The sequence below is a fragment of the Leishmania panamensis genome, assembly GCF_000755165.1.
Source record: "Leishmania panamensis strain MHOM/PA/94/PSC-1 chromosome 34 sequence".
In the NCBI taxonomy this organism is placed as follows: Eukaryota; Euglenozoa; class Kinetoplastea; order Trypanosomatida; family Trypanosomatidae; genus Leishmania; species Leishmania panamensis.
In genome coordinates, this window is record NC_025881.1 from 1,888,225 (window position 1) to 1,903,039 (window position 14,815).

Below are 14,815 nucleotides of genomic sequence, written 5' to 3' on the forward strand. Positions count from 1 at the left end.
TTCCCCCCCCCCCCGCTCCCTTCGCGCTTGACTGTGAAGCGTCTTCTGGAGAAAATGTCGCTGCTCAACACCACTCTTCAGACTCTCGTGGTCCGGCTGCGCGACATGTCCGGCAACGTGACGCAGCAGAAGCTCCATAACCGTGTGTTTGATGCATACGAGGCTAAGTCGCTTGTCTTTCAAGCTATTTCACCTGCACAGCAGGCCGTGATGAAGCAATACCGCGGCCGAATCCCTCCACTGCACCCTGTTGGCCAGCCTCTCATGGTGGACTCGTGGAGTGAGCTGGTGGAGCTGCATAAGCCGGACAATGAGTATCAGCTTCTGCCGCGGCGCGCACGCAACAACAGCGCGTACGCGGTGATGTCGGCCATCTGCTGCAGCGCTGGTTCGCCATTCGAGATGGACCACCGGCTGGAACCGGCAGACTTTAAGCTGGCGTTTAAATCACAAGCCGATCATGATGCTCGAATGACATTCAACCTCAAGAACACGGACAAAGTACCACAGACAATCTTCTTAGACGGGCTGATGGAGGCTCCAAAAGCCTCGGCACTCGTGTCGTTCCACAACGTCCTCACTCCCACACACGTGAACACCCTCGCCGGCATAGTGCAGTTTCTCCGTGAGTGGTGCAGAGAGCCCACCGACGGAGACCGTCATCGTCAGCTGAAGCTCTGTTTCAAGTCGCTTTTGGAGAAGCCGACACATCTTTTTCTCGGCACCAACGCCGTACCTGGCAGGGAGCTGTTGAACTACGCAAAGGGTAAGAGTATTTTTGTCTACGCAAAGAAGGGAATGGAGTACCAGTATGTTCCATAGGCGAGTAAGTAAAAGTGGCTCCTGCGAACCACACCCAGACACGCGTACAAACCTGTGCAGGCACCCGTGCACGCCTCTGGTGAAAGTATGTGCGTCATTGTCCTCCCATGTCGGGTGCGGCATGGAGTGGCGTGGCACGATGTGTTGGACTCTGCTGTGGCGGTGATTACGTGTTTTTTCCCCTCTTTCCTTTGATTCTCATCACAGTTTTAGGGCACTCATTGCCCACCCGCACAGCTGTCCGCCTCTGATGTGTGCAAGAAGTTATGCACTAGCGAATGTGCTGGCAGCTCTGTGTGTGGGTGTGTACATGTATGGGTATACCAAAGGCGCGCGTTTGCATGCTTTCATGTTGGTGTTTGTTTGTGCTTCGAGCGGAGCTGCGCGTTGAAGACGGTGCAGAGTACGCAGAAGGTGCGCCTTATTGCCGACCGCGCTTCAAAGGCTGAGCAACCGCAGCATAGCGATCACCAACACATACACCCCCAAAACACAGAGGCCTCTTGTGAAGACACTGCTGCCCAGCTAACTAGCTGGTCTGTTCACGGCCCTATTTGCCCACGGTGGCACACCCTGTCGTTACAGTGAGGTCGGTCACGCTCATGACGGGCACGTTTAATGTCGAGCGGTGTACCGTATGCCCTCTCCTCCTACTCCGTCGCTAACGCTCTCCCAGCCTCCCCCTCCTGACACCTTCTTCGCTTTACCTGTCACATGCTTTTATACCTCTGCAGTCATTTATTTCTCTTATTGCTTGTTTGTGCGCGCTCTCTCTCTCTCTTTACGCCTCCCGCTCTCTCCCTCTTTCTCTGTCTTCATCGTCGGTCTCTTCAAGCACCTCAACACGCATACGTACCGTCGTCACTGTGAAGAGTCTTTTCTCCCTTTCCTCTTTTCCTAGCGGTTTTCCTGTATTCACCATGAGCATTATCAAGGAGGACGATGCTGTGGGCTGCTACATGGCGTTGACCCTCGTGGACGACACCAAGGTGGAGGGCACCATATTCACCTACAATCCTAAGGAGGGCATTATAGTGCTCTTGTGTCTCCGCGACGATCAGACAAACATGAAATTGATCCGGACTCCATACATCAAGGAGTTCAGTATTTCCCACGCCGAAGAGGGATCGCATCTCCCCCCCGCACTGGACTCGTTCAACGAGCTTCCTTCGATGCACGCCGGCCGCGGCAAGTCCATCTTCAAACACGCCAGCACACAACTCAAGAACGCCGAGTCAAACCGCGAAAAGCACTTCAACTCCGTTGCGGCTGACACATCAATTGCCACACTCGATGCATACCTCAAGCTCCTGCGGCTCTACCCCTTCATTGAGTGGAACAACGAAGAGGGTGTCATCCAGGTCTCTGATACCGTCATTGTCGTAGGGGACCCAGACTGGCGAACACCCAAGGCAATGCTGGTGGAGGGTGCCCCCGAGAAGGACAAACCACTCGTAGACCGCCTACAGGTTGCACTCGGAAGTGGGAAGAAGTGAGTCACTGCTTAGCGAATGGAGTGTCGTGTGCGTGTGTGCCTGTGCGCCCATGTGAGTTTGTGTTGTGTCCTGTTGTGGTATTGCGCACGGCGGTGCCCTTTCATAGTGATGACGGAATCCATAAGTGGATGAGCTTGATTGTAATAACACCTCTCTGTCAACCAGACGAGAGAAACAAGACAAGGCTCCGATAGAAGTGAAAAATATCAAACTCGACAAGAACCGCCCCGCCTCGGCAGCGGCCTGCTCTGCGCGGGTCTTCATTGTTGTGCAAACAAAACATAAGCAGCGAAAGGCCAACCGAAAGCGGTAGGGCCATGTGCGGGGTTCACATGCATGGCGTGTGTAGATACGTATACCCGAATGTCGGCCTTGGAGGAAGAGTTTGAGGCACTGCAGCAACGCCCGAGGAGCAAAGTGAGCGTCGCCCCCACGTTTGCGCAATGCGGCTATTTTGCATGCCGAGCGTGTCGCAACAAGGACGAAAAGAGCGACCAGTGGTGAAAAAGATGATTGTGCCGCTATGGGAATGTTTGGGAGGGAGGGGGGCTCTTCGCCACTCCCTATACGCGACTAGATGCAGGTACGCGTGAGAATGACATCTCCACCCTCCTTTCCCCGTCGCGCCCTCCCTGCCCTCCCCTCTCCTTTTTCTGCCTTGCTGGTGTGCACATCGCGCCGTCTTGTTTCCCCTCTTGTCGTCTCTGCATGGTGGAGCGGTGTGGTGAGAAAACGAATGCGCGCGCATGGTAGGCGTGGGTGTCACTTATAGGCGTGACCAGCAGCACACACGTACACATGTACAGAGACGGCGTCGATAGCCCCACAAGGCATCTCAAGGAAGACAAACCGGAGCAGTGCACCTCACAAGTCTCCCCCTCGCCGACCCCAGATGACGACGATCGGGAGTCCCGACGACTGTTGCGTGAACGCAAGCGTCAGGACCGACTGAGAGGGCGTCTAACGGATCTCACGTTTGCCGACATTTCATGTTTTCGGGCTGGGAAATCGGACTTCGTGAAGCAGAACGTGTTAGTCTGCATTCAAGGATCGAAGTCGCAGTTCAACGCCCGCATGGGGCGGATGAAGAACATCCTACCGCCCCTCACCTGCGACTGCTGCCAGACGTTCTCAACGTTGTCTGCGGTGCTGCTGTCGTCCCTGGGCTTTGCCGCAATGCTAAGCGAGTGCTTTTCCCTCTCCACGGTGAACTATCTTCTGTACATTTCAGCGTGGATGCACCAGCTGACGCTGCCGTGCTGGCCGCAGAAGCATGTGCGGCCCACCATCGCGGACCTAAACGCCTGCCTTTACCTCCAGGAATTTTTCCCCAGTAAGGTGAACGCGGACGAGTTCGAGGTCATCTTCTATAACCAAGCCCACAAAGCGGTGGATCTGCTTCATGCTATGTGTGCCTCCCGCAAGCGCGCACGCACCAGCGACGACGCGCACCCCGTGTACGGCTACGTGATTGTATCCGGAGACTACACCGTTTCCGTTTTCTCCGTGGAGCACGACATCGAGAGAGGCTCGCATAGCCACTACCGCGAGGCGTGGAGCTTCTACATAAACGACTCACACGGCACCCAGCCTTGGTCAGAGAACAAGGCCAGTGTGTCCGGAGTGACCTTTGGTCACCACTCACACGACGTGGACGATACGAAGGTGGCGGGAGAGGTCAGCAGCCGAAGCGGCGCCACAAGCTCGGCCGCGGGCCTCTCTGTGGAGGATGGCATTCACTACTTCTCTACCATTCTGTTCACTCTCCTAGAGGAACACCGCAAAGGTGCGCAGCTTACGAGTCAGGTGCCATACATGACGTGGACTCCGCTGCGGCGACGGCGGTCACTGGCGTACACGGCGCAAGAACTCAAGAAGATTATCGACAACCATTGGATTCCCAAGGTGCTGTCGAATCCGACTGTGCAGGCCGAAGCCAAAAAGTTCTCCTTCAAGCCGCTGGAGTGTTTCTGGGGAATCGCCCCCGTACCAGCAGCGAAGACGCGCACCATCTTGGGTGCGCCGCCGGCATGACGCAAGAGAGAGGGAAGGCATGCGAACGGAGAAAATGAATGAATGAATGAATGACCCTCCGAAAGCGACAATGGGAGTGCTACGCGATGCGAGTGCGCGAGAATGGAGGCCTACATGCTGTGTGAGCCGCGAGCACGCATGGACCCCCGCGTACGATGCTTTTCTGTGCTGCTTGTCATGGTGTTTTGTTCTTGGACGACTGACCTGCTCTCCAATGGTCATCGCCCCGCCCTCATCTCCGACAGTAATTTCCTCCAGTCAATGTAATCGATGTTTGCGAGAGGTGGGTGCTGAACAATACAGCGTAGATTGTACGTATCACACGGCAGAGTCTCCTCTGGGTCAACTTTTTCGAAATCAGCCCCACTGCCCGCATGCCCCTTTCCTCTTCTTGCCCTTATGACTGTTCTTGACTGATTCTGCACTCAGCCTTGTAGGAGTGACTCTTACAGGCTCACTTGCGTTTTCCACTCCCTCACCGCTACAAGAACGCGCGAGAGTTGCTTAGCGGGTAAGCGTAAGGCACATGTGCCATTGTAATGAATTAATAGGCTTTACAGCGACCGTCTTCCTCCTGTCTCTTTTTTTCTTCTCTCAATGCAACATAAGCGTCAGCTTGAACGTGCTGCTACTTCAGGATTTCGAGTTCCTGCCTGGATCTGCACACTGCCTACTGTTGGCACTCAGACAAGCGCGTCCCTCTCCGGGCGTCAAGGCGCCAATTTTCATTATAGGGCTCTCCACTCGGCAGAGGGGGGAGGGCAGCACGTCGCCATGGGTCTTCTCGAGCGCAGGAGGGCGATCGAGGATGAGATCGCGAGAACGCAAAAGAACAAAAAGACAGAGTACCACATTGGTCGCCTAAAAGGGCAACTGGCGCGCATCAAGACCGAGATGATGGAGAATGCCGCTCGCGCGGCCAGCGCGAGAGGAGGGGACGGCTTCGACGTTCGCAAGAGCGGCGATGTGCGCTGCGCGCTGGTCGGCTTTCCGTCCGTCGGCAAGTCGTCGTTCCTCTCTCGCGTCACGCAGACAGAGAGTGAGGCAGCCGGTTACGAATTCACCACATTGACGTGTATTCCAGGAAAGTTGATGCACAAGGGGACAGAAATTCAAATTCTCGATTTGCCCGGTATTATCGAAGGTGCGGCCGAGGGTAAGGGACGCGGTCGTCAGGTCATCGCGACGGCGCGCACTGCTGACATGATCATCCTCATTCTGGACGCCACCAAGGCCGAGCCGCAGCGCTTCAAGATCGAGAGCGAACTCGAGTCCGTTGGTATCCGCCTGAATCAGTGCTTCCCTAACGTCACCTTCAAGAAGAAGGCATCGTGTAGCATGAACGTCGTGAGCTACAGCTCCACAATGCCTCAAACAAAGGGGCTCTCAGAGCAGATGGTGAAGGAGGTGCTGAAGGACTATGGCATTTTTAACGCTGACGTGGCGCTGCGCGAGGACATCACTGTCGACCAGTTTATCGACGTGATCGAAGGTAACCGCAAGTACATGCCGTGCCTCTACGTGTACAATAAGATCGACATGATCACTATGGAGGAGATGGACCGCCTGAGCCGCCTGCCGCACTCCGTTGTGCTGTCTCTGCTCTGGGATCTCAACGTCGACGAGGTTATCGATGAGGTGTGGGAACATCTCAACATCATTCGCATTTACACAAAGAAACATGGCGAGCACCCTGACTTTGGCAAACCATTTGTCGTGAAGCGCGACGCAAATGTGGAGCACATTTGCAAGCGTATTCACAAGGACATTGCGTCGCGCTTCAAGTACGCCCTTGTGTGGGGCACGAGCGCCAAGCACCAGCCACAGCGCGTCGGCATTGCACACGAGCTAGAGGATGAGGACGTCCTCCAAATCATGCTAAGAACGGCCAATGAGTAGCGTGTCCGTTGTGTGGCTATTGAGACGGGCCTGCATGTGTGTGTGTCGGGGGGTAGTCTTTGTGTGGCGTGAATCCTGACAGTAAACCGAAGAAAGAAACAGCGGATATTACGAAGATCCTTTAAAAGGTGAGACATTTTTGTGAAGTTATACCGCGCCTTCGCCATCCTGTAACAGTACCTAGACGCAGGAGGGAGGAGGGAGAGAGAGAGAGACAGACGAGGGGCCTGTGTAACGGGGTACAAATCGTTCTGCACTGTGCGCTGCTATGTCTGCCAGCACGTAGACTGCACCATAGAAGCGGGGCATTGGGCGCTAATATACGCGGCGTGAACAGAATTCCTCTCACGTTACATTTTCGTTTTCTTTTCGCCTGCTCGTGCACTGGCCCTCGTACCCCCAAAGGGGCATCCGTCTACGACTTCTATGCGGCACAGTCGTTTCCCTTGATTACTTTTCCACCTTTCGCATCCTCCCTTGCTGGCACGCCTTCCGCACCCCTGCCGTTTCCAACGTTTTTCTTTCGAAGCTCTTTATCGTTGCTGCATGCTTCTCCGCACTGGTGGGGTCCCGTAAGCGAATTTCTTCTTGGACTGAAGTCTTCACCTCCTCCCCTCCCTTCCTCACAGGGTGTTCTCTGGGCTCGTCCGTTTCACAATCACACAATAAGACAAACGCGTGAACGCGCATGAGCCAGCACCAGGACGTGTTAACGGCAGCTTTTTTGCGGGCACATGGAGTCGCACTGTCGAAGCCACTGCGCGATTGGCTGACGCGGGTCTCGTTCTTGGCGCGGGCGCAGACATCTGTCGAGAAAAAGGAGCGGTATGAAAGGTGGGCCCTCCGTGCGGTGGAGGATGCAGTAAAGGCGCCGGGAGGTGTGGCAGCCGTTGTGTGGGCCAAGCAAAGCACTGTCATGCCACCCGATTTTCCCGACTGTGCGTCGGAGTGGTGGCAAGAGAGTCGCCGCTCTTGTGAGAACTCCTCAAGTAGCACCACCACTCCTTACGAGAACTCCACGCGAGCAGCACTGTTGGTCGAGACGATGCGACGCGCCCCAGCGCCGCTGCAGCCCTTTGTGCAGCAGGGTTTCAGCCTCTACGACAGGGAGGTGGTCCTCGGTCGCCGCCGCTACGAGCAGGTCACCTTTGTGGAAATGCTCAACATCGCTAAGAGTCTGCAAATGAAGGCGCCTCCAGCGCCTGTGCCGTCGCCGGCCTCCTCACTTACCCCACTTCCACCTTCACCACTGTGCAATGCATTGGTGGCCCAGACAGCAGCCACCACGCACACCACTTCCATAGCGCCAATCTCGCACAAGCGGGCTGCGCCGGAGGCCGTGCCGCACGAACCTCCACACAAGCGGGCTGTGCTAGTCACCACGACTTCTGTGCCCCTGAACGATAAGGCGTTCTTCTTCCAGCTTGCTGGAATTACGGACGCTGAAGTCGCCGCCACGCGCGAATTTGTCGGAACATCAACGGAGCTGGAGCGCAACTACACTCGCTACGAGCCCTTGGTCGAGGACATTCGCCCCCTCGCGGTGCTGAAGGACGCGTATGCGCACATTACCACACGCGCCACGGCCTTGGAGAAGGCGGAAGGCAAGAAAGCTGCGCAGAAGTATTTGAGTGACCAGCTGAAGGGTATGCGGCAGGACCTGCGAGTGCAGAACATTGTAGACAACTTCACTGTCATGGTGTATGAGGTGCACGCTCGGCTCTGCCTGGAGACTGGCGACATTGGCGAGTTCAACCAGTGCCAAGCAGGTCTGAAGCAGTTCTACGCGATGGACGCGGTTGACCTGAGGCAGTGCGATGTGAAGAACTTCTTTCTCTACCGTCTGGTGTACCTGACGCTGAGCGGGCAGTACGACTCTCTCTCGACAGAGCTCATTCACTTCACCAACGCCCAGCTGCAGGGCACCGACCGAGTGGGCAGCAACATCGCCAGAGAGCCAGTCAATCGCACCCTCGCCCTCTGTGCTGCTTGCAACAACGGCGACACACCATCTCTGTGCTGCCTTCTGCTCAGCTTCGAGACGGAAATGACGTATCTCGTGCGCATTTACCTACAGAAATTGCGGATTATGTGGCTCAAGGAAATTCTCACCGCCATGAAGGGCTCGCTCACGCTACGCTTTCTGATGACCAGCCTTGGCTTCACGCCGCACCATCACGGCAAGAAGAAGCGGCAGCTCTTCTGGTTGGACGACGCGGAAGAGAGCGCCTGGCTTCGGTTTACTGAGCTCTTTCAGACACTCAAGGTGGAGCTGCCACCGGACTTCTCCTTTCACGAAGAAGTGACACGCAGAAAGCACACTGGGTCGAATCCACAGGCGCACTATCCGTCTCTCGACGCTGCCACTGCTCTGAAAGCGGTCAACGACTATCTTGTGTTTCTTGGGACACGCAAAGACGCTGGCCGGACATAGACCACAAGGTTCTCTGTTGGCGTGAGCCTGCGCCTTCCAGCACAGTCCCTCCATCACCAAAAGATGAGGGGGCGGGGCATTGTCTGTGATGGAGACGATTAATCAAGCCAGCAACATTCATTATTGCATTCCTGGGCGGTGGATGACCTCTCACCGACGCCTACGAGCCCGTGTGGAGGGTGCGCGAAACATATTGGTGGATAGTCGACTTTAAACAACGAGTAAGCAGCAGCGCATCTCCTCTTTTCTGCTGTTCAGCATTCTCTCTCCCTTTCTCTACCCCTTTACTACCTCACCCCATGCCGCGGTGCTCTACCGTGTCTTTATCCATTTCTTCTACGCATCCATCTCTTTTTCTCAAGTATCTGATTTGGTCGACCAGAAGCCCAACGTTTCTGGATCGTGCATGTCTTGCACCGCCCCTTACAAGGACACAAAGGCTGACAACTTGGACGTGTTCTACCACGTTATCTGCAACTCAAATACCAATTCCTCTTTGACTCGCTTCTTTCACAGCTTCTACGCTCCGCCTCCTTTCGGCGCTCAATCTTCGCTCTCCGCACCACCTTCCCAAGCAGTTGACGCCCCAGCGCGCAGAGATGGCATCTCCCGATTGCATGGCTGACCGGGAAGCAGCGGTGCAGAAGCGCAAGAAGGACCACATCGACATTTGCCTCCGTAAGAACGTCGAGCCGCGCAAGGGGAGCACCTCGATTTGGAGTAAGTACACGCTACCCTACAAGGCTCTTCCCGAGGTTGATCTGCGCAAGATTGACACCTCCTGCGAATTCATGGGTAAGTGCATCTCCTTTCCCTTTTTAATTTCCTCCATGACTGGCGGCGAGGCACACGGCCGTGTCATAAATGAGAACCTGGCCAAGGCATGTGAAGTTGAGAAGATTCCGTTTGGGCTTGGTAGCATGCGCATCATCAACCGCTACGCCTCGGCGGTGCACACCTTCAACGTGAAGGAGCTCTGTCCCTCGGTTCCGATGCTAGCCAACATTGGCCTGGTGCAGCTGAACTACGGCTTTGGCCCAAAGGAAGTGAACAACCTTGTGGACTCGGTGCGGGCCGATGGTCTGTGCATTCACCTGAACCATACTCAAGAGGTGTGCCAGCCGGAGGGCGACACAAACTTCGAGGGTTTGATAGAGAAGCTGCGACAGCTGCTTCCACACATCAAGGTCCCTGTGCTCGTGAAGGGTGTCGGTCACGGCATCGATTACGAATCGATGGTGGCCATCAAAGCGAGCGGCGTCAAGTACGTGGATGTTTCAGGATGCGGCGGCACGTCGTGGGCCTGGATTGAGGGTCGCCGTCAGCCATACAAGGTGGAGGAGGAAAACATCGGCTATCTCTTTCGAGACATTGGCGTGCCCACAGATGTCTGCCTCCGTGAAAGCGCACCACTGACCGTCAACGGCGACCTTCATCTCATCGCCGGTGGCGGCATCCGCAACGGCATGGATGTCGCCAAGACGCTCATGATGGGTGCCTCGTACGCCACGGCGGCGATGCCGTTCCTTGCAGCGGCGCTGGAGAGCTCGGAGGCGGTCCGTGCAGTGATTCAGCGAATGCGTCAGGAGCTGCGAATCTCCATGTTCACCTGCGGTGCCCGCAATATTGAGGAACTGCGGCGCATGAGAGTGATTGAGCTCAGCCATCTTTAGTCCTCTCCATCGCTCCTCTACGTCTTCGTGGGCCTTCAGTTCATACTCTCGTCCCCCATGCTCGTCCTCTTCCCTTCTGCCCTCATACCCTCCCTCGATCGATGCCGTTTCCGTTCTTGCTTGGAGACGAGTGCTCTGGGCATCTTGAGACAAAAGGAAAATACGAAATCTTACTGAATCGAACTAACGCTAAGAGAAATTCTCTCTCCCCGTTCTTCGCACGTGCGCATGCGGTGTAAGAAAATGTGAACATGTACAGCCGCTCGACTCAGTATGACCTCGGGGTGTCATGCGGTATCTTTCTCGGGCAGCTCAGTGCTACAGGCGAGTGGTGCTCTTCGATGGAGGATCCCGCACGTACGTAGCGCATTTTTTTGTTCTCTTTGAAAAGTCAATAACGAAAAGACTACGATGACGTGAACACATCGACTCGATGACAGGCGGTAGTGCCGTGAGCAACTGACCTGTTTCACGCTGGCGCAGACGCTCTCTATTGTGAGTGTACGCCGCGCTCCACAAGAGCGATGGAGGGGAGTCTGTGCCACGCACACGCGCGGCGCGAATATTATGTGCCCTATTTTTGCTCGGGTGGTAGGTGCCTGTGCCATGCATCTTCCATGACGCAATGCTGCGCCTTTCTCATTGCATGTGCCTCGTCACCTCCGCTCCACCTTTTACCCCCTTTTTGCTCACCACCATCAGCCCACTTTTCTGCCTTTCCTACTCCGTCCTTCTCCCCCTCTCGCTCAATTGTGGAGACAGAGACCACCTCACGCACATCAGGAGTGGGCTGCTCGCCGTACATACCCACTACGACTTGCCCATTTCAGGACGTGACAATCGAAAAGAGAGGCCAACGTGGCTGCCGAAGACGTTCACACACACAAGGTGACAAAACACACACTCACGCACAATAATGCCGTCGTGTGCTATTGTCAACGATTTAGCGGACTTTTCACCGCTAGAGTACATGCAGCGTGCCGTCAAGAACTCGGACTGCCGGACACCCATCATTTTCGTACAGCAAGATGGTGACCCCTTCCAGTCCGTATGCTACCTGGCCAAGCAGTGCGACTCCGCCGTCTGGAGCTTTGACGTCGCTCAGCTGCAGAGCGCGCAGAACATTATGGACTACATCGACGTGGGTATCAACAATGGCGACTGGGTGTACGTGACCAATTGCGACCTTGTCGATGAGTCGTACTTCCGCGATGTCGCGCGCACCCTGTACCAGATTCTTCCCGAACCACACCGCTACCCTCGCCGTGAGGTCTTCCGCTGCTTTTTTGGCGTCACCGTCCCCTTTGACCTGAACGCACCAGTGGGTCTGCCCTTTCCCCTATTGTTCATGCACACCGCCCTGGTGTCACGCCCCACTGCCGCGCCAGGCTCGAAGTGGTCGCGTATTATGCCGGCTGACAAGCCCCTCTTTTCCGTTGCGGCACTGAAGCACCAACAGCGTCGCGAGGCTGGCCGTGAAAGTGACAGTGAGAGCGATCTGGATGAGACAGACCGCATTTCCGGGGTTATTTTCCTCCGCGCCGCGGAACGAAATCGCGGCATTGGTCAGTCCGTCGTAACGCTAGCCAAGCACCAGATGGTGCAAGCCATCGACGAGCAGGATGACGGTCTCATCCGACGTCTTGTGTCCTCCGGCGAGGTCGATCTCTCACGAAAGCTGAAGGACGGCATGACGCCGTTCCAGTATGCTTGCTGCAAGGAACTGACGGAGTCTGTGCGCACCTTGCTGTTGGTGGGCGCTGACCCCAATGCTCCACGCGAGGCTGATGGTCGCCCTCCCCTATTCATGGCAATCGACGACATGGAACTCGCAAAAGTTCTCGTCGAGGGTGGGGCAAACCTCTTCTCCAAATTTGAAGGCTACCGCGCTGACACACACCCTGACACTGCCCCTGATGTGGCGGCCTACTTGGGGGAGGAACGCAAGTACATGTAAAGGAATACTGGAACGCGATATATTCTACCAGGATACCGCCATGGGCACCTGTGCGCACGCCATTGTCAATCTCCTTTTTTTTTTTCACTCTGTCTGTTATCTCTTCACTGTATTCATGTACGTTTACCCCTCCTTCTGTCTGTGCTCCCCCCCCTGCACGTGATGTTGCTGAGCAGAACTCGTCTTGACGGTGTGTGCCCCTGACTGCCTTCTCCTGCATGCGTGCTTTTATATTAGTGAGAGGAACCCTGCGTACCTCGATTTTATCCTCGCCCCCATCTCGCTTTCTTCTCTGTATGTATCTATTTCATGCGTCATTGAGGGCTGGAGGCGCACAGAAGAACTCATGCAACTGCAAAAAGGGGGAAGAGTATAGTTGCGCAAGTAATGATTCCCCGAGATACCCGTTGTGGTGCTTGAGACACTGCAAGCATGTGAGGGCTCGTGAGCGTTATGCCACCATTTGGTCCGACCCGAACCGACCTGAGCCTTGTTTTCCCCGCTAGGTGCAATGAGGGAAGATGAAGGACACAAGCCGTGCGGCCACAAGACCTCCCAATGAGCTGCCTCTTCTTTCACTCTACTTATCCGCATCACCCGCATTCCTTCGCACATGTAGAAGATCATGAACTTTTGGGAGCACTTTTCAGACTGCAGTGTAGTGGGGTCGGCGCTTAGCCTCTCTGTTACCACCATCGGTGCAGGCGTGCTCGTCATTCCATCGACTTTCCAAGACAGCGGCATTTGCCTTGTTGTGGGCGTACTCATCCTAGTAGGAGCTCTGACAGTGCTTTCCATCGACTACCTGATTTGCTGCGTTGACTGTCTTCACCTCAAGTCGTATGAAGATATCTCACGCGAGCTGCTGGGCCGGTGGTGTGAGGAGACGGTACGGTGGATTCTCATCATCTACAACATCGGCATCGCCGCTGGCTACATCGTCCTCATAGGTGAGATCTTCACCCCATTACTGCCGCTCCTTCAGCCGTATCTGCCCTTCCTTACGGACAGCTCGCACGTCATGATCTCGGCGTGGGTTTTCGTTATGCTGCCACTGTCCTGCATTCCCAAGATAACAAAAATGAACTACATTTCTTTTGTCGCCATCACGGCCACCTTCCTTATCTCGGCAATTATCGCGTACCGCTACCTTGTCCCGTTCGACGGGGAGCGCAACCATGCCAAGGTCACGTACCTCCCATGCAATGAGCGCGCATTCTTGACTCTGCCAGTAATGATGTTCTCATTTGACTGTCAGTCCCTTGTGTTTCAGATCTACAGTAATCTGAAAATGGCCACACGAACAACTATGGCGAGAGTGGCGTCGCTGAGCGTCGGCATTACCGGCTCACTGTACTTCATTGTTGGGCTGTTTGGTTACCTCACCAACACCCCGAACATTACCGGCAACATCCTCACAAACTACGATCCTATCAAGGATCACCTCTTCGCGCTCGGCGAGGTGGTTTACTCCCTTACGGTTATGGTCGCCTATGTCCTCGTCTTGTTCCCCTGTCGAGACGCCATGTTCATTTTCTTGTTTGGCTACAACACGGCGACGCACGAGTTGGCGCATGAGGCCATCACCACGAGTCATAATCTAATTGTTAGCGTTTTGCTGTCTACCGTGAGCATCTTTCTGGCCATGCGAGCCACGGGGATTGTCGTCATCATCGCGCTTCTCGGGGGTCTCTGCAGCAGCACAATCTGCTTCTCCTACCCGGCAGCGTTCCGCATCATGCTTCACATCAGGGGTCTGGATCGCTGCAAGCCGACGGAGCTCGTCACCGCCATCTTCATGCTCGTCTTTGGTATGTTGGGCGGTATCATGGGCACTGTCATTGCCCTTCGACTTTGATGGACGGAGGAGGCCGAAAAAGGTAACCCATACGTAAGCGCATGACATGAGTTAGTTGCACCTGTGACTTGCATTAATATCACCATTCGATTTACACTTTCGGTAGGTTACACACACACACACACACACACACACACATGGCCGCAACGGAAGTGACAAACGCCCAGCTGTGTCTGCTTTGTGTGCGCAGCTGGGTGCGACACCGCGCTCGTGTGTGCTTAGCAGCCGCCTCAACATATTCTCTATGTGGCTGGCATTTTTTTCCTCTTCGACGAGGGCGTTCTTACCAAGGAGTGATACTCACTGAATAGATTTAACTTTGGTTACGTGATGCATGAGAAGCAAACGTACTCTGGAGCGTGTGTCGGGGGCGGCGGTGTGTGCATGTGTGCCGCGATGTTGGTGGAAGAGACACAGATCCTGATTTCAAGGCCTGGAGAAGAAGAAAGGGAAGAAGCGAAGCTCCTCTTACACAACTGCTTTCATTGTCACCGTTTAGCACAGCGCTGGCGGTGCGTGTACGTCTTATCGTTGCTAATTTACGGTGCGCCCTTCTCTTTCCTCCTTCAGCGCTTTTTTTTTTTTCATGCTCGCCTTGTGAAGCTCCGATAACGGGGGAGCCCCAGCATGGCATCACAGGGT

The 14,815-nt window shown here is 55.1% G+C and overlaps 8 protein-coding genes across 8 annotated transcripts, besides 1 other annotated feature; all 8 read left to right on the top strand.

Moving 5' to 3' along the window:
- Positions 1 to 54: 54 nt before the first annotated feature.
- On the top strand, positions 55 to 822 carry LPMP_345110 (hypothetical protein; the record flags this gene model as incomplete). Its single annotated transcript, XM_010704628.1, has 1 exon — positions 55 to 822. The coding sequence occupies one exon, from the start codon at positions 55 to 57 to the stop codon at positions 820 to 822; it is 768 nt and encodes a 255-aa protein (XP_010702930.1).
- A 920-nt stretch (positions 823 to 1,742) lies between these two features.
- LPMP_345120 (p21 antigen protein) lies at positions 1,743 to 2,318 on the top strand (the record flags this gene model as incomplete). The annotated part of the gene is made up of 1 exon (XM_010704629.1): positions 1,743 to 2,318. One exon carries the CDS (start codon positions 1,743 to 1,745, stop codon positions 2,316 to 2,318), a length of 576 nt encoding a protein of 191 aa, XP_010702931.1.
- A 1,074-nt stretch (positions 2,319 to 3,392) lies between these two features.
- Positions 3,393 to 4,352, top strand: LPMP_345130 (hypothetical protein; the record flags this gene model as incomplete). Its single annotated transcript, XM_010704630.1, has 1 exon — positions 3,393 to 4,352. One exon carries the CDS (start codon positions 3,393 to 3,395, stop codon positions 4,350 to 4,352), a length of 960 nt encoding a protein of 319 aa, XP_010702932.1.
- A 774-nt stretch (positions 4,353 to 5,126) lies between these two features.
- LPMP_345140 (GTP-binding protein, putative) lies at positions 5,127 to 6,251 on the top strand (the record flags this gene model as incomplete). The annotated part of the gene is made up of 1 exon (XM_010704631.1): positions 5,127 to 6,251. One exon carries the CDS (start codon positions 5,127 to 5,129, stop codon positions 6,249 to 6,251), a length of 1,125 nt encoding a protein of 374 aa, XP_010702933.1.
- Positions 6,252 to 6,939: 688 nt separating this feature from the next.
- Positions 6,940 to 8,685, top strand: LPMP_345150 (hypothetical protein; the record flags this gene model as incomplete). Its single annotated transcript, XM_010704632.1, has 1 exon — positions 6,940 to 8,685. The coding sequence occupies one exon, from the start codon at positions 6,940 to 6,942 to the stop codon at positions 8,683 to 8,685; it is 1,746 nt and encodes a 581-aa protein (XP_010702934.1).
- A 599-nt stretch (positions 8,686 to 9,284) lies between these two features.
- LPMP_345160 (isopentenyl-diphosphate delta-isomerase, putative) lies at positions 9,285 to 10,358 on the top strand (the record flags this gene model as incomplete). Its single annotated transcript, XM_010704633.1, has 1 exon — positions 9,285 to 10,358. One exon carries the CDS (start codon positions 9,285 to 9,287, stop codon positions 10,356 to 10,358), a length of 1,074 nt encoding a protein of 357 aa, XP_010702935.1.
- Positions 10,359 to 11,274: 916 nt separating this feature from the next.
- LPMP_345170 (hypothetical protein) lies at positions 11,275 to 12,315 on the top strand (the record flags this gene model as incomplete). Its single annotated transcript, XM_010704634.1, has 1 exon — positions 11,275 to 12,315. One exon carries the CDS (start codon positions 11,275 to 11,277, stop codon positions 12,313 to 12,315), a length of 1,041 nt encoding a protein of 346 aa, XP_010702936.1.
- Positions 12,316 to 12,940: 625 nt separating this feature from the next.
- On the top strand, positions 12,941 to 14,173 carry AAT27.1 (amino acid permease, putative; the record flags this gene model as incomplete). The annotated part of the gene is made up of 1 exon (XM_010704635.1): positions 12,941 to 14,173. The coding sequence occupies one exon, from the start codon at positions 12,941 to 12,943 to the stop codon at positions 14,171 to 14,173; it is 1,233 nt and encodes a 410-aa protein (XP_010702937.1).
- Positions 14,174 to 14,776: 603 nt separating this feature from the next.
- Positions 14,777 to 14,815: part of a repeat region that runs on past the window's edge.